Source organism: Gorilla gorilla, chromosome 6, assembly GCF_029281585.2.
Source record: "Gorilla gorilla gorilla isolate KB3781 chromosome 6, NHGRI_mGorGor1-v2.1_pri, whole genome shotgun sequence".
NCBI classification, from domain to species: domain Eukaryota; kingdom Metazoa; phylum Chordata; class Mammalia; order Primates; family Hominidae; genus Gorilla; species Gorilla gorilla.
The window spans coordinates 87147607-87161598 of NC_073230.2; the positions used below are offsets into that span (position 1 = coordinate 87147607).

Genomic DNA, 13992 nt, shown 5'->3' on the forward strand with positions numbered 1-13992 from the left:
TTAGACCATTTCCAAAGCCGGTTCCCACTGCCATCTCCCTGGAGGCTCTCAACAGCCCTGCAGGGCTGATGCTCTGATCCATTCTACAGATGAGGAAGGGGGGCTCTGAGAGAGTCACCCAGCTGGCGGGTGGTGGTCCCACAAATGTCTGACTCCAAGCCACACTCACCTGCAACCCCCAGGGCGGAAGTCAGGGCCAAGGGTAATGTGGAGTTGTCAAGGGCTGTGTGTGTTAATGTGTGCACAGTTGTGTCATGTGTGTGCGTGTGTGTGTATATGTATGTGTGCCCATGGACATGCATGCTTGTGTGTGTGTGTATGTATGCCTGAGTATCCGTGCATGTGACCATGGGTATTACATATGTGTGTCCCTGTTTTTGTGTGTGTGCATGTGTCTGTGTGCACATGTGCAAATGTGTGTGTCTGTATGTGTATATATGTATGTGTGTCTCCACATGCACACAGATGTGTGTGCACAGGTGCCTATGTGTGCATGTGTGTGCACATGTATTATGTGGGTATGCAGGGTTGTGTATGTGTGCTCTTCTGGGTGGAGGCATGGCTGACCCTGGCCCTGCTCTCTTCTAGGGGTTCTTGCTGCCTGGGGCTCCAACCCCACAGTCTCAGGTCCCTGGTCCTCACCCAGCCTCCCTGCCACGTGGCCCTGCTCACACACCCTATCTGGACAATGCCACGTGCTCTGGTCACCACAGTTCTGCCCCTGAGAGAGCTCTGCCTCGGGCTCAGGTGATTCCAGCCTCCTGGTGCTGGCTCTCCCCTGGGGGGCCAGGCAGTGCAGCCAACCCTGCTGTCCCAAGAGGCTTTGTAGATATTTGGAGGCTGCCTCATCCCTCCAGACCTGTCCTCCCTCAGGTCGAGGCCCTCTGGCTAAACACCAGAGCCTGCTTACCAAGCCCTCTGGGTGAGAACGGGGCTTGTCCCCATCAGGGCGGACACTGTTGGTGCCCCACACGCGCCCTTCAGCCCCACCTGGCTTTGGCTTTTGCCTGTGGCCACCTGCAACTCTGCCAAGGGCTTTCTCCAGCCACAGGAGCTGGCATGAGCCTGCTGAGACAGAGGTACCCTCGGGTAAGTGTTACCCAGTGAGGGGCAGGAGAGATGCCTGGCTTCATCGCCCTAAGGTGGGCTGCCCCTGAAATGTGCTCAAAACCACTGTCTCCCAGAGGGAGCGTGGGATGGAGCCCCAGGTGCTCCCACAGGTCACCTGCCCATGAACACACCTGTACTGGGCATACCCTTCTCGGCCTCTCTCCCTGCCCAGTGCTGCCTGGGGTCACTGCCAGGTAAATTACTTGTCCTTTATGGATTCCTTCTGCCTCTGGGCTGACTCCACTTAGGGAGTCCTGTTCCTATAGACTGGGCTGAAAGCTGGTCACTTCCCAGCAGTTCCTCCTCCACGGAGTCTTTTCCCATCGGTTCCTCTGTGCCCAGCCCCATTCTGGAGGTGGGAACAGTGGCCCTGGAGGGACAGAGACTCCCTCCTCTTTCCACTGTCTTCTGGGTGTCCAGCCTCCCAGCCCCCGGGTCCCGGGAGCTCAGCACCATTCTGACCTGCCCACAACCAGCCTGCTGCCCGGGACCTCCCAGCCCAAGAAGGCCACCCAGAGCCACCAAGGCCTGAACAGTACCCAGTACCTGGGACCGGCTGTCCAAGCCTGCTTGGAAACCTGGGGCTGGGAATTCCACAGCCACACCCAGTGGTTGCCTGATGCCTCCCTCCACCACCCAAGGTCCCCAGGCAGCTCCCCAGGCCCAGACTCCCCAGCCCGACTGACCTTGGCCTCCAGTGTGGTCAGTCGCTCACTCATGTCACTGAGCCGGGTGCAGTTCATGCATTCTGAAAGAGAAGAGGAACTTATATGAGAGCAGAGTGTACACCCTAGGAAGACAGCAGCCCAGTCACCAGGATAGCCTCTGGGCAGGCAGGCAAGCAGAGAAATCTCCAGTCATTTTGCCTGGAAAACTCCTATTCATCCTTCAAAGCCTTACCCTCAGAGCCCCCTCCTCCATGCAGCCTGCTGGACCACTGAGCCTCCCTTCTGAGCACGCGCAGTACACTGTACTGTCTGTTTATTCAGACAAGGTGATGCCATGAGCTGGTGAGCACAATGAAGGCAGGGGTCTTTTTCTATTGTGTTCACCCATGAATCTCAGTGACTGGCACAAAGCAGAGACTCAAAAAATATCTGACAATTGATGAACAGATAGTGAGGTGGGCCCCTGACTTTGAGAACCAGAGTCTGGGGAAGGAGTTGGGCTAATAGACACAGGGTGGGAAGGGGATGCCAAAGCCAGTCCAATCAGGGGGACAATCAAGGAGGACATCCTGGAGGCAGTGGCATCAAAGATGAGACCTGAGAAATGCACAATAGCTGGCCAGGTTCAGCAGAGAGAAGAGCAAATGCATTCTAAAAGAAAAAGGAATGCATTCTGAAAGAGTACATTTTCTGAGGCTGGGAGGGGAGTGAGAAGAGGGCATGTTGGCCAACTCAGAACACACTTGAGGACTGCCAAGGCTGGAAAGGTCAAGGAGCTCTAACACCAGGGGCCCGGGAAGGGCTGTGGCAGTGTCTGTAGGTCACTGGAGGGTCTTAGGCAGGTGAAATTCAAGGTCAAGTTTGCATTTGTAGATGCTCACTCTGGCAGCAGAGTGTGCAGTGGATGGAAGCAGGAGGGACTGGAGCCCGGAAGGCCAATTAGGAGCCTCGTGATGCTGACCCCGCCCAAGAGCACATCTCTCTGGGCTGTAATTACCTTTTTATGTCTGTCTCCCCCGAGGCCCGAGACCTGGAGCTCTTTAATGATGAAATAGATGGTTCAAAGCTGTTCTAAAGATCTTTTATTGCTCTAGAAGTCAGGGGATGCCTAAAGTCTCTCTTTCTTCAGCTCATTTCAAAGCCTGACCCTGCACATCCCCATCACTGTTAAACAGATGCCTAAGAGGTATTTGGGTAACTGAATAGCTCCCACTCTGCGTGCTGGGGCTGACCACGATCCTGCTTGGGAGAGGTGAGAGCTGCAGCCCACGCGCACAGTCCACGGCCCCCCGACACTGTCAGCCTCCCCCTTGTTCTTGGAGCTATCCCCGTCTTTGTCACCGAATGCAAATCACCTTGAAATGTTCCCTGTCCTTAAAAAAAACAAAAAACAAAGGGTGATTCCTCTGCAATAGATGTTTGGGGAGAAACCACGGGGAGTTGGGGGGAGTCTCAGGACCCTGGGAATAGGTGGTCGAGGCTGTACCCTCAGGGTGCTCAGTCTCGGGTCAAGAGGGGGCAACACCCTACTCGCTGCTCCTCAGTGACATGTGGCCTAGCAGAGGGCCCCTCTCCCTCCTTCCCTCCCTTCTACCCCTGGCTGGCCCAAATCAGTGATTTATAAGCGTTTGTTAAGGAATAGAACTCTTTCTCCTCCATAAAACCTTGTCAGTACCTCTGATGCATAAAACAGATTGAAGACTGAGGTATAAACACTGAACATTCAAACAACTAGAGGAATATATACAGTTTTCTGACTCTGGGACCAGGCAGGACTTCACCAAAGACACATGATACAGGGATGTGGTTTTCTAGTTAAACATGGTGGATTGAACACAGGTTCCCTTCTGTTTCCTCTCAGGAAAGGGCTGATAAAGAAATAAAAAGGTAGGCCGGGTGTGGTGGCTCACGCCTATAATCCCAGCACTTTGGGAGGCTGAGGCGGGAGGATCATGAGGTCAGGAGATCGAGACCATCCTGGCTAATATGGTGAAACCCCGTCTCTACTAAAAAATACAAAAAATTAGCCAGGCATGGTGGCGGGTGCCTGTAGTCTCAGCTACTCGGGAGGCTGAGGCAGGAGACTGGCATGAAGCCAGGAGGCAGAGCTTGCAGTGAGCCAAGATCGCACCACTGCACTCCAGCCTGGGTGACAGAGTGAGACTTCTTCTCAAAAACAAAACAAAACAAAACAAAACAAAACAAAAAGAAATAAAAAAGGTATAAAATCCACAAAGCAAAGGGAAAGGCGGAGGGACCTCTTGGCAGATGAACAATGCAAATACTATTTTGCAAGGTGCATGCAGCCAGGTGCGCCAGCCAGCCTTGCAAACCCAAGGCGGGGATGGAGACTGGGAGCCACTGGCTCTCCTGGGGCTCAAGATGCCCCAGATGGGGCAGAGGAGGGAGTCCTCCCTGGAAACAGGGGCCCACCAAAGAGGAAAGACCCACCGACACTGACATTTGGGGACATCCCTGATGAAACGGTGGAGTCCCTGAAAGGCGAGCCTCCAGGAAGTCCCCAGTCAACAAGGCCCTGGCGTCCAGGGGGCTTTCAGTGCCTGTTTTTTTTGGTTTTTTTTGTTTGTTTGTTTTGTTTTTTTTAAAAGACAGAGTCTCACTCTGTCACCCAGGCTGGAGTACAGTGATGCAATCTTGCTCACTGCAACCTCTGCCTCAAGTTCAAGTGATTCTCCTGCCTCAGCCTCCCGGGTAGCTAGGATTACAGGCACGCATCACCACGCCCGGCTAGTTGTGTATTTTTAGTAGAGATGGGGTTTTACCATGTTGCCCAGGCTGGTCTCGAACTTCTGACCTCAAGGGATCCGCCCACCTCGGCCTCCCAAAGTGCTGGGATTACAAGTGAGAGCCACCACACCCAGCCTACTGCCTTCCTCTTAAACTTACACAACCAATGATTCCTGTGCAGCTGAAAGAAATCCTTAATGGGAAAGGCAGAGATCAAAATGAACAGGGTTCCATTTGTTCACCTATTCACTCAACCCACCCAGCTACCCATCCCACACCTCAAGCTACCCCAGCCCTAAACACCCCCATCTACCCACCTGTACATTCACCCTGCTCCCCATCTGTCCACCTCCTCTCCTCTACCTCTAATCATCCCTCATCCACCCGAAGGCTCTGTGGATGTTCCTGCAACTGGATGACACCGTGCCAACACTCTAATACTGGTGGGGAGAGGTTCAGGGCTGCACAGACCCGAATGCCTGCCTTCAGGGGTTGTCTACTTGAAAGCAGAGATGCATGACCCCTCTCTAGTAGCTGTGTTCTGTGGGTTGACCAGGATCACTTGGAAAAAGCAAGATGGAACCTAAGCGTCCACCAATGGTGGATTGGATAAAGAAAATGAGGTGCATATACACCGTAGAATATTACACAGCCATGAAAAAGAATAAAATCATGTCCTTTGCAGCAACATGGACACAGCTGGAGGTTGTCATTCTGAGTGAACAAACTCAGAAGCAGAAGATCAAATATTGCATGTTCTTACCTATAAGTAGGAGCTGAACAAGGGGTATATATGGACATAAAGATGGGGTATGAGGATTGAAAAATAATCTATCTGGTACAGTGTTCAACATTTGGGTGATGAGGCCGGGCATGGTGGCTCACGCCTGTAATCTCAGCACTTTGGGAGGCCGAGGTGAGAGGATCAGGAGTTCGAGACCAGCCTGGCCAACATGGTGAAACCCTGTCTCTACTAAAAATACAAATATTAGCCAGGTGTGGTGGCAGATGCCTAAAATCCCAGCTACTAGGGAGGCTGAGGGACGAGGATCGCTTGAACCCGGGAGGCAGAGGCTGCAGTGAGCCAAGATCAAGCCATCGCACTCCAGCCTGGCCAAGAGAGCAAAACTCCGTTTCAAAAACAAAAAACAAAAAATATTTGGGTGATGGGTGCACTACAAGCCCAACCCCTACTATTATGCATGTAACAAACAAGCACATATAACCCCCCGAATCTAACATAAAATAATTTTCTTTTGAGACAGAGTCTTGCTCTGTTGCCTGGGCTGAAGTGCAGTGGTACAATCTTGGCTCACTGTAACCTTTGCCACCTGGGTTCAAGTGATTCTCCTGCCTCAGCCTCCCAAGTAGCTGGGACTATAGTCACGTGCCACCGTGCCTGGCTAATTATTGTATTTTTAGTAGAGATAGGGTTTCGCCGTGTTGGCCAGGCTGGTCTCGAACTCCTGACCTCAAGTGATCCACCCGGCTTGGCCTCCCAAAGAGCTGAGATGACAGGCGTGAGCCACAGCACCTAGCCTTAAAATAAAATAACATATTTAAAGAAGAAAAGAAGGATGGGTGTGGTGGCTCGTGTCTGGAATCCCTGTACTTTGGGAGGTTGAGGTGGGTGGATTGCTTGAGCCCGGGAGTTTGAGATCAGCCTGGTGAACATAGTGAGACCCTGTCTGTACAAAAAGATACAAAAGTTAGCCAGGCATGGTGGTGCGTGCCAGTAGTCTCAGCTGCTTTGGAGGCTGAGGCTGGAGGATCGCTTGAGCCCAGGAGATCGAGAGCAGACTGGGCAACATGGTGAAACCCCTTCTCTACAAAAAATACAAAAATTAGCAGGGTGTTGTGGCATGTGCCTGTAGTCCCAGCTACTTAGGAGGCTGAGGCAGGAGGATCACCTGAGTCCAGAAGGTTGAGGCTGCAGTGAGCCATGTTGGCGCCACTGCACTACAGTTTGGGCAACAGAGCCAGACCCTGTCAGAGAGGGGAGGGGAAGGGAGAGGACGGGAGGGGAGAGGAGGGGAGGAGAGGGAAGGGGAGGGAAGGGAAAAGCAACTCTCCAGCTCGAGCCACACAGGAAGACACCACCCCACCCTTGGGGCCTGAGGGAAGAGGAGGAGGAGGTGGACATGGGGAAGTTACAAATGACAGCCCTGGCCTGCCCAGGAACTCTGGGCAAACTGCAAAATCTGGAGGCTTTTAGGGGCCTTGAGCAGAGTGTTTCAAGGGCCTGAGGCAACAAATAGGATCCCCTGCATGGGGGAAGTTCAGCGGATGGAGGGGGAGGCCCAGCTATCTCAAAGACCTATTTCTGGAAATTATGCTGGGCCTGGGCCCAGTTTGCTCTGGCACCGGGCACCCTGCTTGGCAGGTGAGGAGCAGCTTGGCCAACGGTGGACATGGGGGTTGTGGGGTGGGTCCAGCTCCCCAGCTGTGGTGAGGCCCTAGAGGCCCAGCCAGCTCGGACTCCCCACACCACCCCCATCCCCGGGCAGGCGCTCCAGAACCGGACGGGATTTTCATTCCCTTGGCATCTGTCATCGACAGGCAATTAAAGCATGTTTGTTTAACTTTCTCTGATTATTCACTGGAGTGCTGGAAACATGGAAATGGTGATGGGGGTGCTGATCCTGCCCCCTCCTGGCTCTGTGATCAGAGGAGGCCCTGCCCGAACTACTCTACGATGTGGTCGCTAACTTTCCAGGATTATGAAGTGTCCCACGTGCCTGGCCCCTCTGAGAACACACTGGCCCTGGAGCACCTGGGGCCACAGTGCCTTTCCCAGCGTCTAGGACCCACGCAGAAACCAGTGGGGGAAACCTTTGCCAATAGGTGTATGTTGGAAGTGTCAACGTACCAGGCAAACTAGTCTGTGTTTGTGGGTGCACAAGCAAGTGTGTGTGTGAAAGACACAGGCTGGGCGCAGTGGCTCACGCCTGTAATCCAAGCACTTTGGGAGGCTGAGGCGGGCGGATCACGAGGTTAAGAGATCAAGACCATCCTGGCCAACATGGTGAAACCCCGTCGCTACTAAAAATACAAAAAAAAAAAAAAAATCAGCTGGACGTGGTGGTGCGTGCCTGTAATCCAAGCTACTCGGGAGGCTGAGGCAGGAGAATCGCTTGAACCTGGGAGGCGGAGGTTTCAGTGAGCCGAGATCGTGCCACTGCACTCCAGCCTGGCAACAGAGCTAGACTCCATCTCAAAAAGAGAAAAAAATAAAAAGAAAAAAGAAAAAGAAAAGAGAAAGAGACAGACAGAGACATAGAGAGAGAGCAGGCCAGGTGGGGTGGCTCATGTGTGTCATCCCAGCCCTTTGGGAGGTCAAGGTGGGAGGATCGCTTGGGCCCAGGAGTTGGAGACCAGTCGGGGCAACATGGCAGGACCCCGTCTCTAGAAAAAATTTTAAAATTAGCTAGATGTGGTGGCATGTGCCTGTAATCCTAGCTACTCAGGAGGCTGAGGTGGGAGGATTGCTTGAGCCTGGGAGGTGGAGGCTGCAGTGAGTTGTCATTGTGCCACTGCACTCCAGCCTGGGCTGGAGATGTAGTGTCCTTTTGAGACGCTGTTTCAGAAGAGAGAGAGAGTTGATTGTGCGGTGTGTTCATTGTAGAGAGAACTATAGAGACCTGGGTCTCAGTCGGCCAGGAACTCACCGTGTGGCTTGAGACACCCTCTCTCTCTCCACACCTCAGTTTTCCCATCTATAAAGGGGGTTTACACTGGATCAGCTCCAGTGGCCTCAGGCTCCGGGACTCTTCACTCTTGCCACTGGTGACCTCCTCCTCAGCCTCTCACTTCCGGGCTCTGCCCACCCACAGCAGGACAACAGTTGTCAAGTCCACCTGCCATCTGCCTTTGGTCAGCACTGCTCCTGGTGATGGCTCTGCTCCCAGAATTCAGGACCCACCTCCCAAATGAGGCTGGATTCCCAAGGCCTGGGCCCTGAGAGGGGATTTGCAGATAGGGCAGGAGTTGGTTATTGCAGGGAAATGGAAAGAGGCAGCTGGGGTCTACTTGAGCCACAAGATCCCAGTGGGAGGCAAGGCACACGGATGGTCCTGTCCCCAGAGGCCCAGCTCCCTCTGTGAGAGGTCTCAGAGGGGTCTACAGGCAGAGGGCATGTGCAGGGCAAGTGTCACCAGCAGGCCACCCCAACCAGGGCCCAGTTGGAGGCAATCCTTAAAAATCCATCCAGAAGGCTGGGAGCAGTGGCTCATGCTTATAATCCCAGCACTTTGGGCAGTTGAGGTGGGCGGATCATCTGAGGTTGAGAGGTCAAGACCAGCCTGGCCAACATGGAGAGACCCCGTCTCTACTAAAAATACAAAAATTAGCTGGATATGGTGGCGGGCACCTGTAATCCCAACTACTCGGGAGGCTGAAGCAGGAGAATCGCTTGAACCCAGGAGGCGGAGGTTGCAGTGAGCCGAGATCACGCCATTGCACTCCAGCCTGGGCAACAAGAGCGAAACTCTGTCTCAAAAAAAAAAAAAAAGAAAAAGGAAAAGAAAAGAAAAAGAAAACGCAGTCCTGCTCCAGCTAAAAAGATACCATGGCCAATAGGAGGGCAGCATGGCCCACTGTGGCTGTCCCCAAGGAGACTGGCTGGATCCCCATTATCAAAATCCCATTGAGAGGTGAGCCAGCAGGGTAGCATTGGGGTGTCAGTATAAAGGCTGGACTGCCATGTAGGAGGGGGGTCAAAGGAAGAAAGTCTCTACGTTTGGTCACTTTCTAACTTAAGTAAGAATGAAGTGCCAGGCGCGGTGGCTCACACCTGTAATCCCAGCACTTTGGGAGGCCAAGGTGGGCGGATCACGAGGTCAGGAGATCAAGACCATCCTGGCTAACACGGTGAAACCCTGTCTCTACTAAAAATACAAAAAATTAGCCGGGCTTGATGGCGGGCGCCTGTAATCCCAGCTACTCAGGAGGCTGAGGCAGGAGAATTGCTTGAACCCGGGAGGCGGAGCTTGCAGTGAGCCGAGATCACGCCACTGCACTCCAGCCTGGGTGACAAAGAGAGACTCCATCTCAAAAAAAAAAAAACAGAAAAACAATGAAGTCAGAGGCCGGCTCAGTGGCTCACACCTGTAATCTCACCACTTTGGGAGGCTGAGGAGCATGGATCACGACTTCAGGAGATCAAGAGCATCCTGGCTAACACAGTGAAACCCCGTTTCTATTGAAAATACAAAAAATTAGCTGGGCATGGTGGCACACGCCTGTAGTCCCAGCTACTCTAGAGGCTGAGGCAGGAGAATGGCTTGAACCCAGGAGGCAGAGGTTGTAGAGAGCTGAGATCAGGCCACTGCATCCCAGCCTGGGTGACAGAGCAAGACTCTGTCTCAAAAAAAAAAAAAAGAATGAAGTCGAACTGTGGATACTGAGTGGGAACTATCTCAGCACTCTTGCTCCACCTGGCTCTTAGAAAGCTGGCATCAAAGGCCATGCCACACACTCACAAATCATAAGATTCATAAGATTCTTCTCTGGGGCACCCATTCTCAATGATATGAAAGCAAGTGCCTGGACCATGACTGGGCATGGACAAAGTCTGTCTATAACCCTGGGGGTTCTGTTGACTTGGCTGGCAGAGTCTGTTTTTCTCCCTCTCTGCCTCCACATCCAACCCTTATTCAAGGTTGATGGGTCTTGCACCATGGCTGGACCACAGGCCAAAGCATCTTCCCCCCAGCAAGATCTAATGAAAAACTACTGTTATAGAATTATTAAGCTAGTTTAGCAAGGTGGCTGGAATATAAAGACAGTTTACAAAAATCAATCGTATTCCTACATACAACAAGCAAATAGAAAAAGAAATTAAGTGATACCATGTACAAAAGCATCATAAAGTATGAAATTACATAGGACTAAATCTACTGAAAACTATAAAACACCACTGAGAGAAATTAAATAACTAAATAAATGGAAAGATATACTATGTTCATGGATTGGAAGACTCAATATTATAAAGATATTAATTCTCCCCATCCCAGTAAAAATTGCAGCTGGTGTGTTACACTAGTACATTGAACATGTCAGTGTCTATACCACTGGGTTGGTGTGTTATGCTGGGACATCAAACATGTCAGGTCTATACCTCTGGAAACAACAGAGCATTTTCTGGCTGTAGGTGCCTGATAAATTGTCTTGATTTTCCTTTGTAACTCAACTGTATAGAAGGTTTTTCCCTTAGCAGTAGGGGGAGTACAGGTGATTAATCATCGATGTCACTGCAATAGTCATTTTTTTTTTTCTTTGAGACAGAGTCTCACTCTGTCACCCAGGCTGGAGTGCAGTGGTGCCATCTTAGCTCACTGCAACCTCTGCCTCCTGGGTTCAAGCAACTCTAGTGCCTCAGCCTCACGAGTAGCTGAGATTACAGCCACCCACCACCATGCCCGGCTAATTTTTTGTATTTTTAGTAGAGACAGGGTTTCACCATGTTGGTCAGGCTGGTCTCGAACTCCTGACCTAAAGTGATCTGCCCACTTCAGCCTCCCAAAGTGCTGGGATTACAGGTATGAGCCACTGTGCCTGGCCACAATTGTTGTTTTTGAAAATAAATAAATAAATATATATAAATTCTTCCAGTTGATCTATAGATTCAATGCAATCCCAGTCAAAATCCCAGTAGACTTTTTTTTTTTGGTGGAAATTGTCAGATTGATTCCAAAATGTATATGAAAATACAAATGTCCAAGACTAGTCAAGGCAGTCTTGAAGAAGAACAAAAGTAAAAGATTTATACTACTAGAATTGAGACCTTGTTACAAAACTATAGTAATTAAGACATGAGACAGATGGATGGTACAAAGTTAGACAAATAGATCCACACTTACACATCACTTGGCTTATGAAAAAGGCGCAAATGCAGTATAGAAGACAAAGGATAGACATATCAATAAATGGTGCTGGTCAATTGGATATACAAATGAAAAAGAAAAATAAAAGAATCTGACCCCTAATCCATACCACATGCAAAAGTCAATTCCAGTTGGATTGTAGATCTAAACATAAAGGGTAAAAAAATACAGCATTTGGAAGAAAACATAGGTGACTACCTATATGACCCCAAAATAGAGTCCTTAAGCAGGATACAAGAAGCATTACCATTTAAAAAATTGATAAAGTAGACCACATTAAAATTAAGAATTTCTCGGGCCAGGTGTGGTGGCTCACGCCTGTAATTCCAGCACTTTGGGAGGCTGAGACAGGTGGATTATTTGAGGTCAGGAGTTTGAGACCAGCCTGGCCAACATAGTGAAACCTCATCTCTACTAAAAATACAAAATTAGCCAGGCATGGTGGCACATGCCTGTAATCCCAGCTACTCAGGAGACTGAGGCAGGAGAATGGCTTGAACCCGGGAGGCGGAGGTTGTGGTGAGCTGAGATCATGCCATTGCACTCCAGACTGGGCAACAAGAGCAAAACTCCATCTCAAAAAAAAAAAAAAAAGAAGAATTTCTTTTCATCAAAAGACACCATTAAGAGAATGAATGAAGAAGTATATCACCAACTGGAAGAGGATTCTTGGAATATGTGTATGCCCAAAATAAGAGCTCCAAATGGCCAATGATCATATGAAGAGGGGGTCAAGTTCATTTGCCATATCAGGGAAATGTAAATTAAACCACAATGTGATACTCCCACATAGCCACTAGAATGGCTGATATTAAAAAGACTAACAGTTACTCTTTTTTTTTTTTTTAACCAAGTATTAGAGAGGATGCAGAGCAACTGGAACTGTCTGTCATACACTGAGGGTGGGAGTATCAATGGTACAACCACTTTTAAAACCCCTTTGGCAGTCTCTAATAAGGCTGAATATAAGCCCACTCTATGACACAACAACTCCATTCCCATATATCTCCTCCCTTCCCATGATAATACAAGCCAGGATATAATAAACCTCAGCATCAAACATCTTCCTGATCTCTGTCTTAAGTCCCTGTTACTCCAGTGGAAGCCCCTCTCTGCTTTTTCTAGACTTAGTGGAAATGGGAAATAGTTGCTGGGGGCTGCAGGAGAAGCTGTTCCCAAACACGGTGAGGAAGACTCACCAGATGCCTGATTTTGATCTTAGACTTCTCAGCCCCCAGAGCTGTGAGGAAATAAACTTCCGTTCCTTATAAATTACCCAGTGTCCAATATTTTGTTCTAGTAGCACAAAACAGACTGAGACAGATGGATATATGAAAAGTTATCCCATCCAGAGGGCTAAGTGCTGTAAGCCAGTTGGACACAGGTGCAAGGCAATTGGCAAGAAGGTGGGTGCCTAAGTTCCCTTGGAGTGGTCAAGGAAGGCTTCCTGGAGGAGGTGGTGCTTAATTAGGAGCCAGCTGACCAATGCGGGTGTGAGGGAGGGTTGGGAGCCACTTCTAGATGAGAGAACAAGACAGGCACGAAATTCATTCACAAAATGAATAAATATGTTCACCGAAAGGTATGCACAAGAATGTTCATGGCAGCATTGCTCAGAATAACCCAAAATTAGAAACAGCCCAAATTCCTATTAATGGCCAACTGGATAAATAAATTGTGTATCACAAAATGAAATGCAACAGAGTCAGAACAGTGGGCAAACCACATGCAACAGTGTGGACGAGTCTCACAGAACATGTCAGGTGAAGGAGGACAGACTCAAACAAGTACCTACTGTCTGATTCCATTTATCTGAAGTTCAGAAACAAGCAGAAGAGTCTAAGGTGTTGGAATTCAGGTGAGTGGTTACCCGTGGGGAGAGTCACAACTGAAAGAGGCAAGAAGAGGGCTTTCAAGATCATGAGAACGTTCTTTGCTCATGTGGGTGCTGGTTACACAGGCATGATCGGTTTGTAATAAACATGCCAAAGTGTTCTCTTAATTGTCCTAAAATGCCAATCCAACCTTGTCACCCTATGTGCTGCTGCTGTGGCCTACTTGCCATGCTCTGTGCACCTCTTGCTCTCCTAAGCCTTTACCAGTCTTGTACTCTCATCTAGAAATGGCTCCCACCCCTCCCTCACACCTGCATTGGTCAGCTAGCACCACCTCTTTCAGGAAGCCTTCCTTGACCACCCCAAGGGCACTTAGGCACCCACCTTCCCACCAATTGCCATGCACCCTGTACACAACTGGCTTACAGAATTTAGCACCCTGGATGGGATCACTTTTTGTATATCCACCTGTCTCAGTCTATTCTGCATTACGAGAACCAAATACCTGAGATAGGGTAATATGGTTTGGCTCTGTGTCCCCACCCAAATCTCATCTCGAATTGTAATCCCCATGTATCAAGGGAGGGACATGGTGGGAGGTGACTGGATCATGGGGGTGGTCTCCCCGTGCTGTTTTTGTGATAGTGAAGGAGTTCTTATGAGATCTGATGGTTTAAAAAGTGGCAGTTTCCCCTGCACACATTCTCTCTCCTGCTGCCTTGTGAAGACACGCCTTGCTTCCCCTTT

The 13992-nt window shown here is 50.0% G+C and overlaps 1 protein-coding gene across 2 annotated transcripts in view; it reads right to left on the reverse strand.

Annotated features, from left to right (window-relative positions):
* The window catches only part of COL26A1 (collagen type XXVI alpha 1 chain), a 194705-nt gene that overhangs the window by 24023 nt on the left and 156690 nt on the right, over positions 1-13992 (reverse strand). For both annotated transcript variants that reach the window (XM_031013509.3, XM_055392953.2), the window contains exon 4: positions 1797-1858. In XM_031013509.3, the coding sequence (XP_030869369.1) occupies positions 1797-1858 (62 nt within the window). The remainder of the gene's footprint in view (positions 1-1796; positions 1859-13992) is intronic.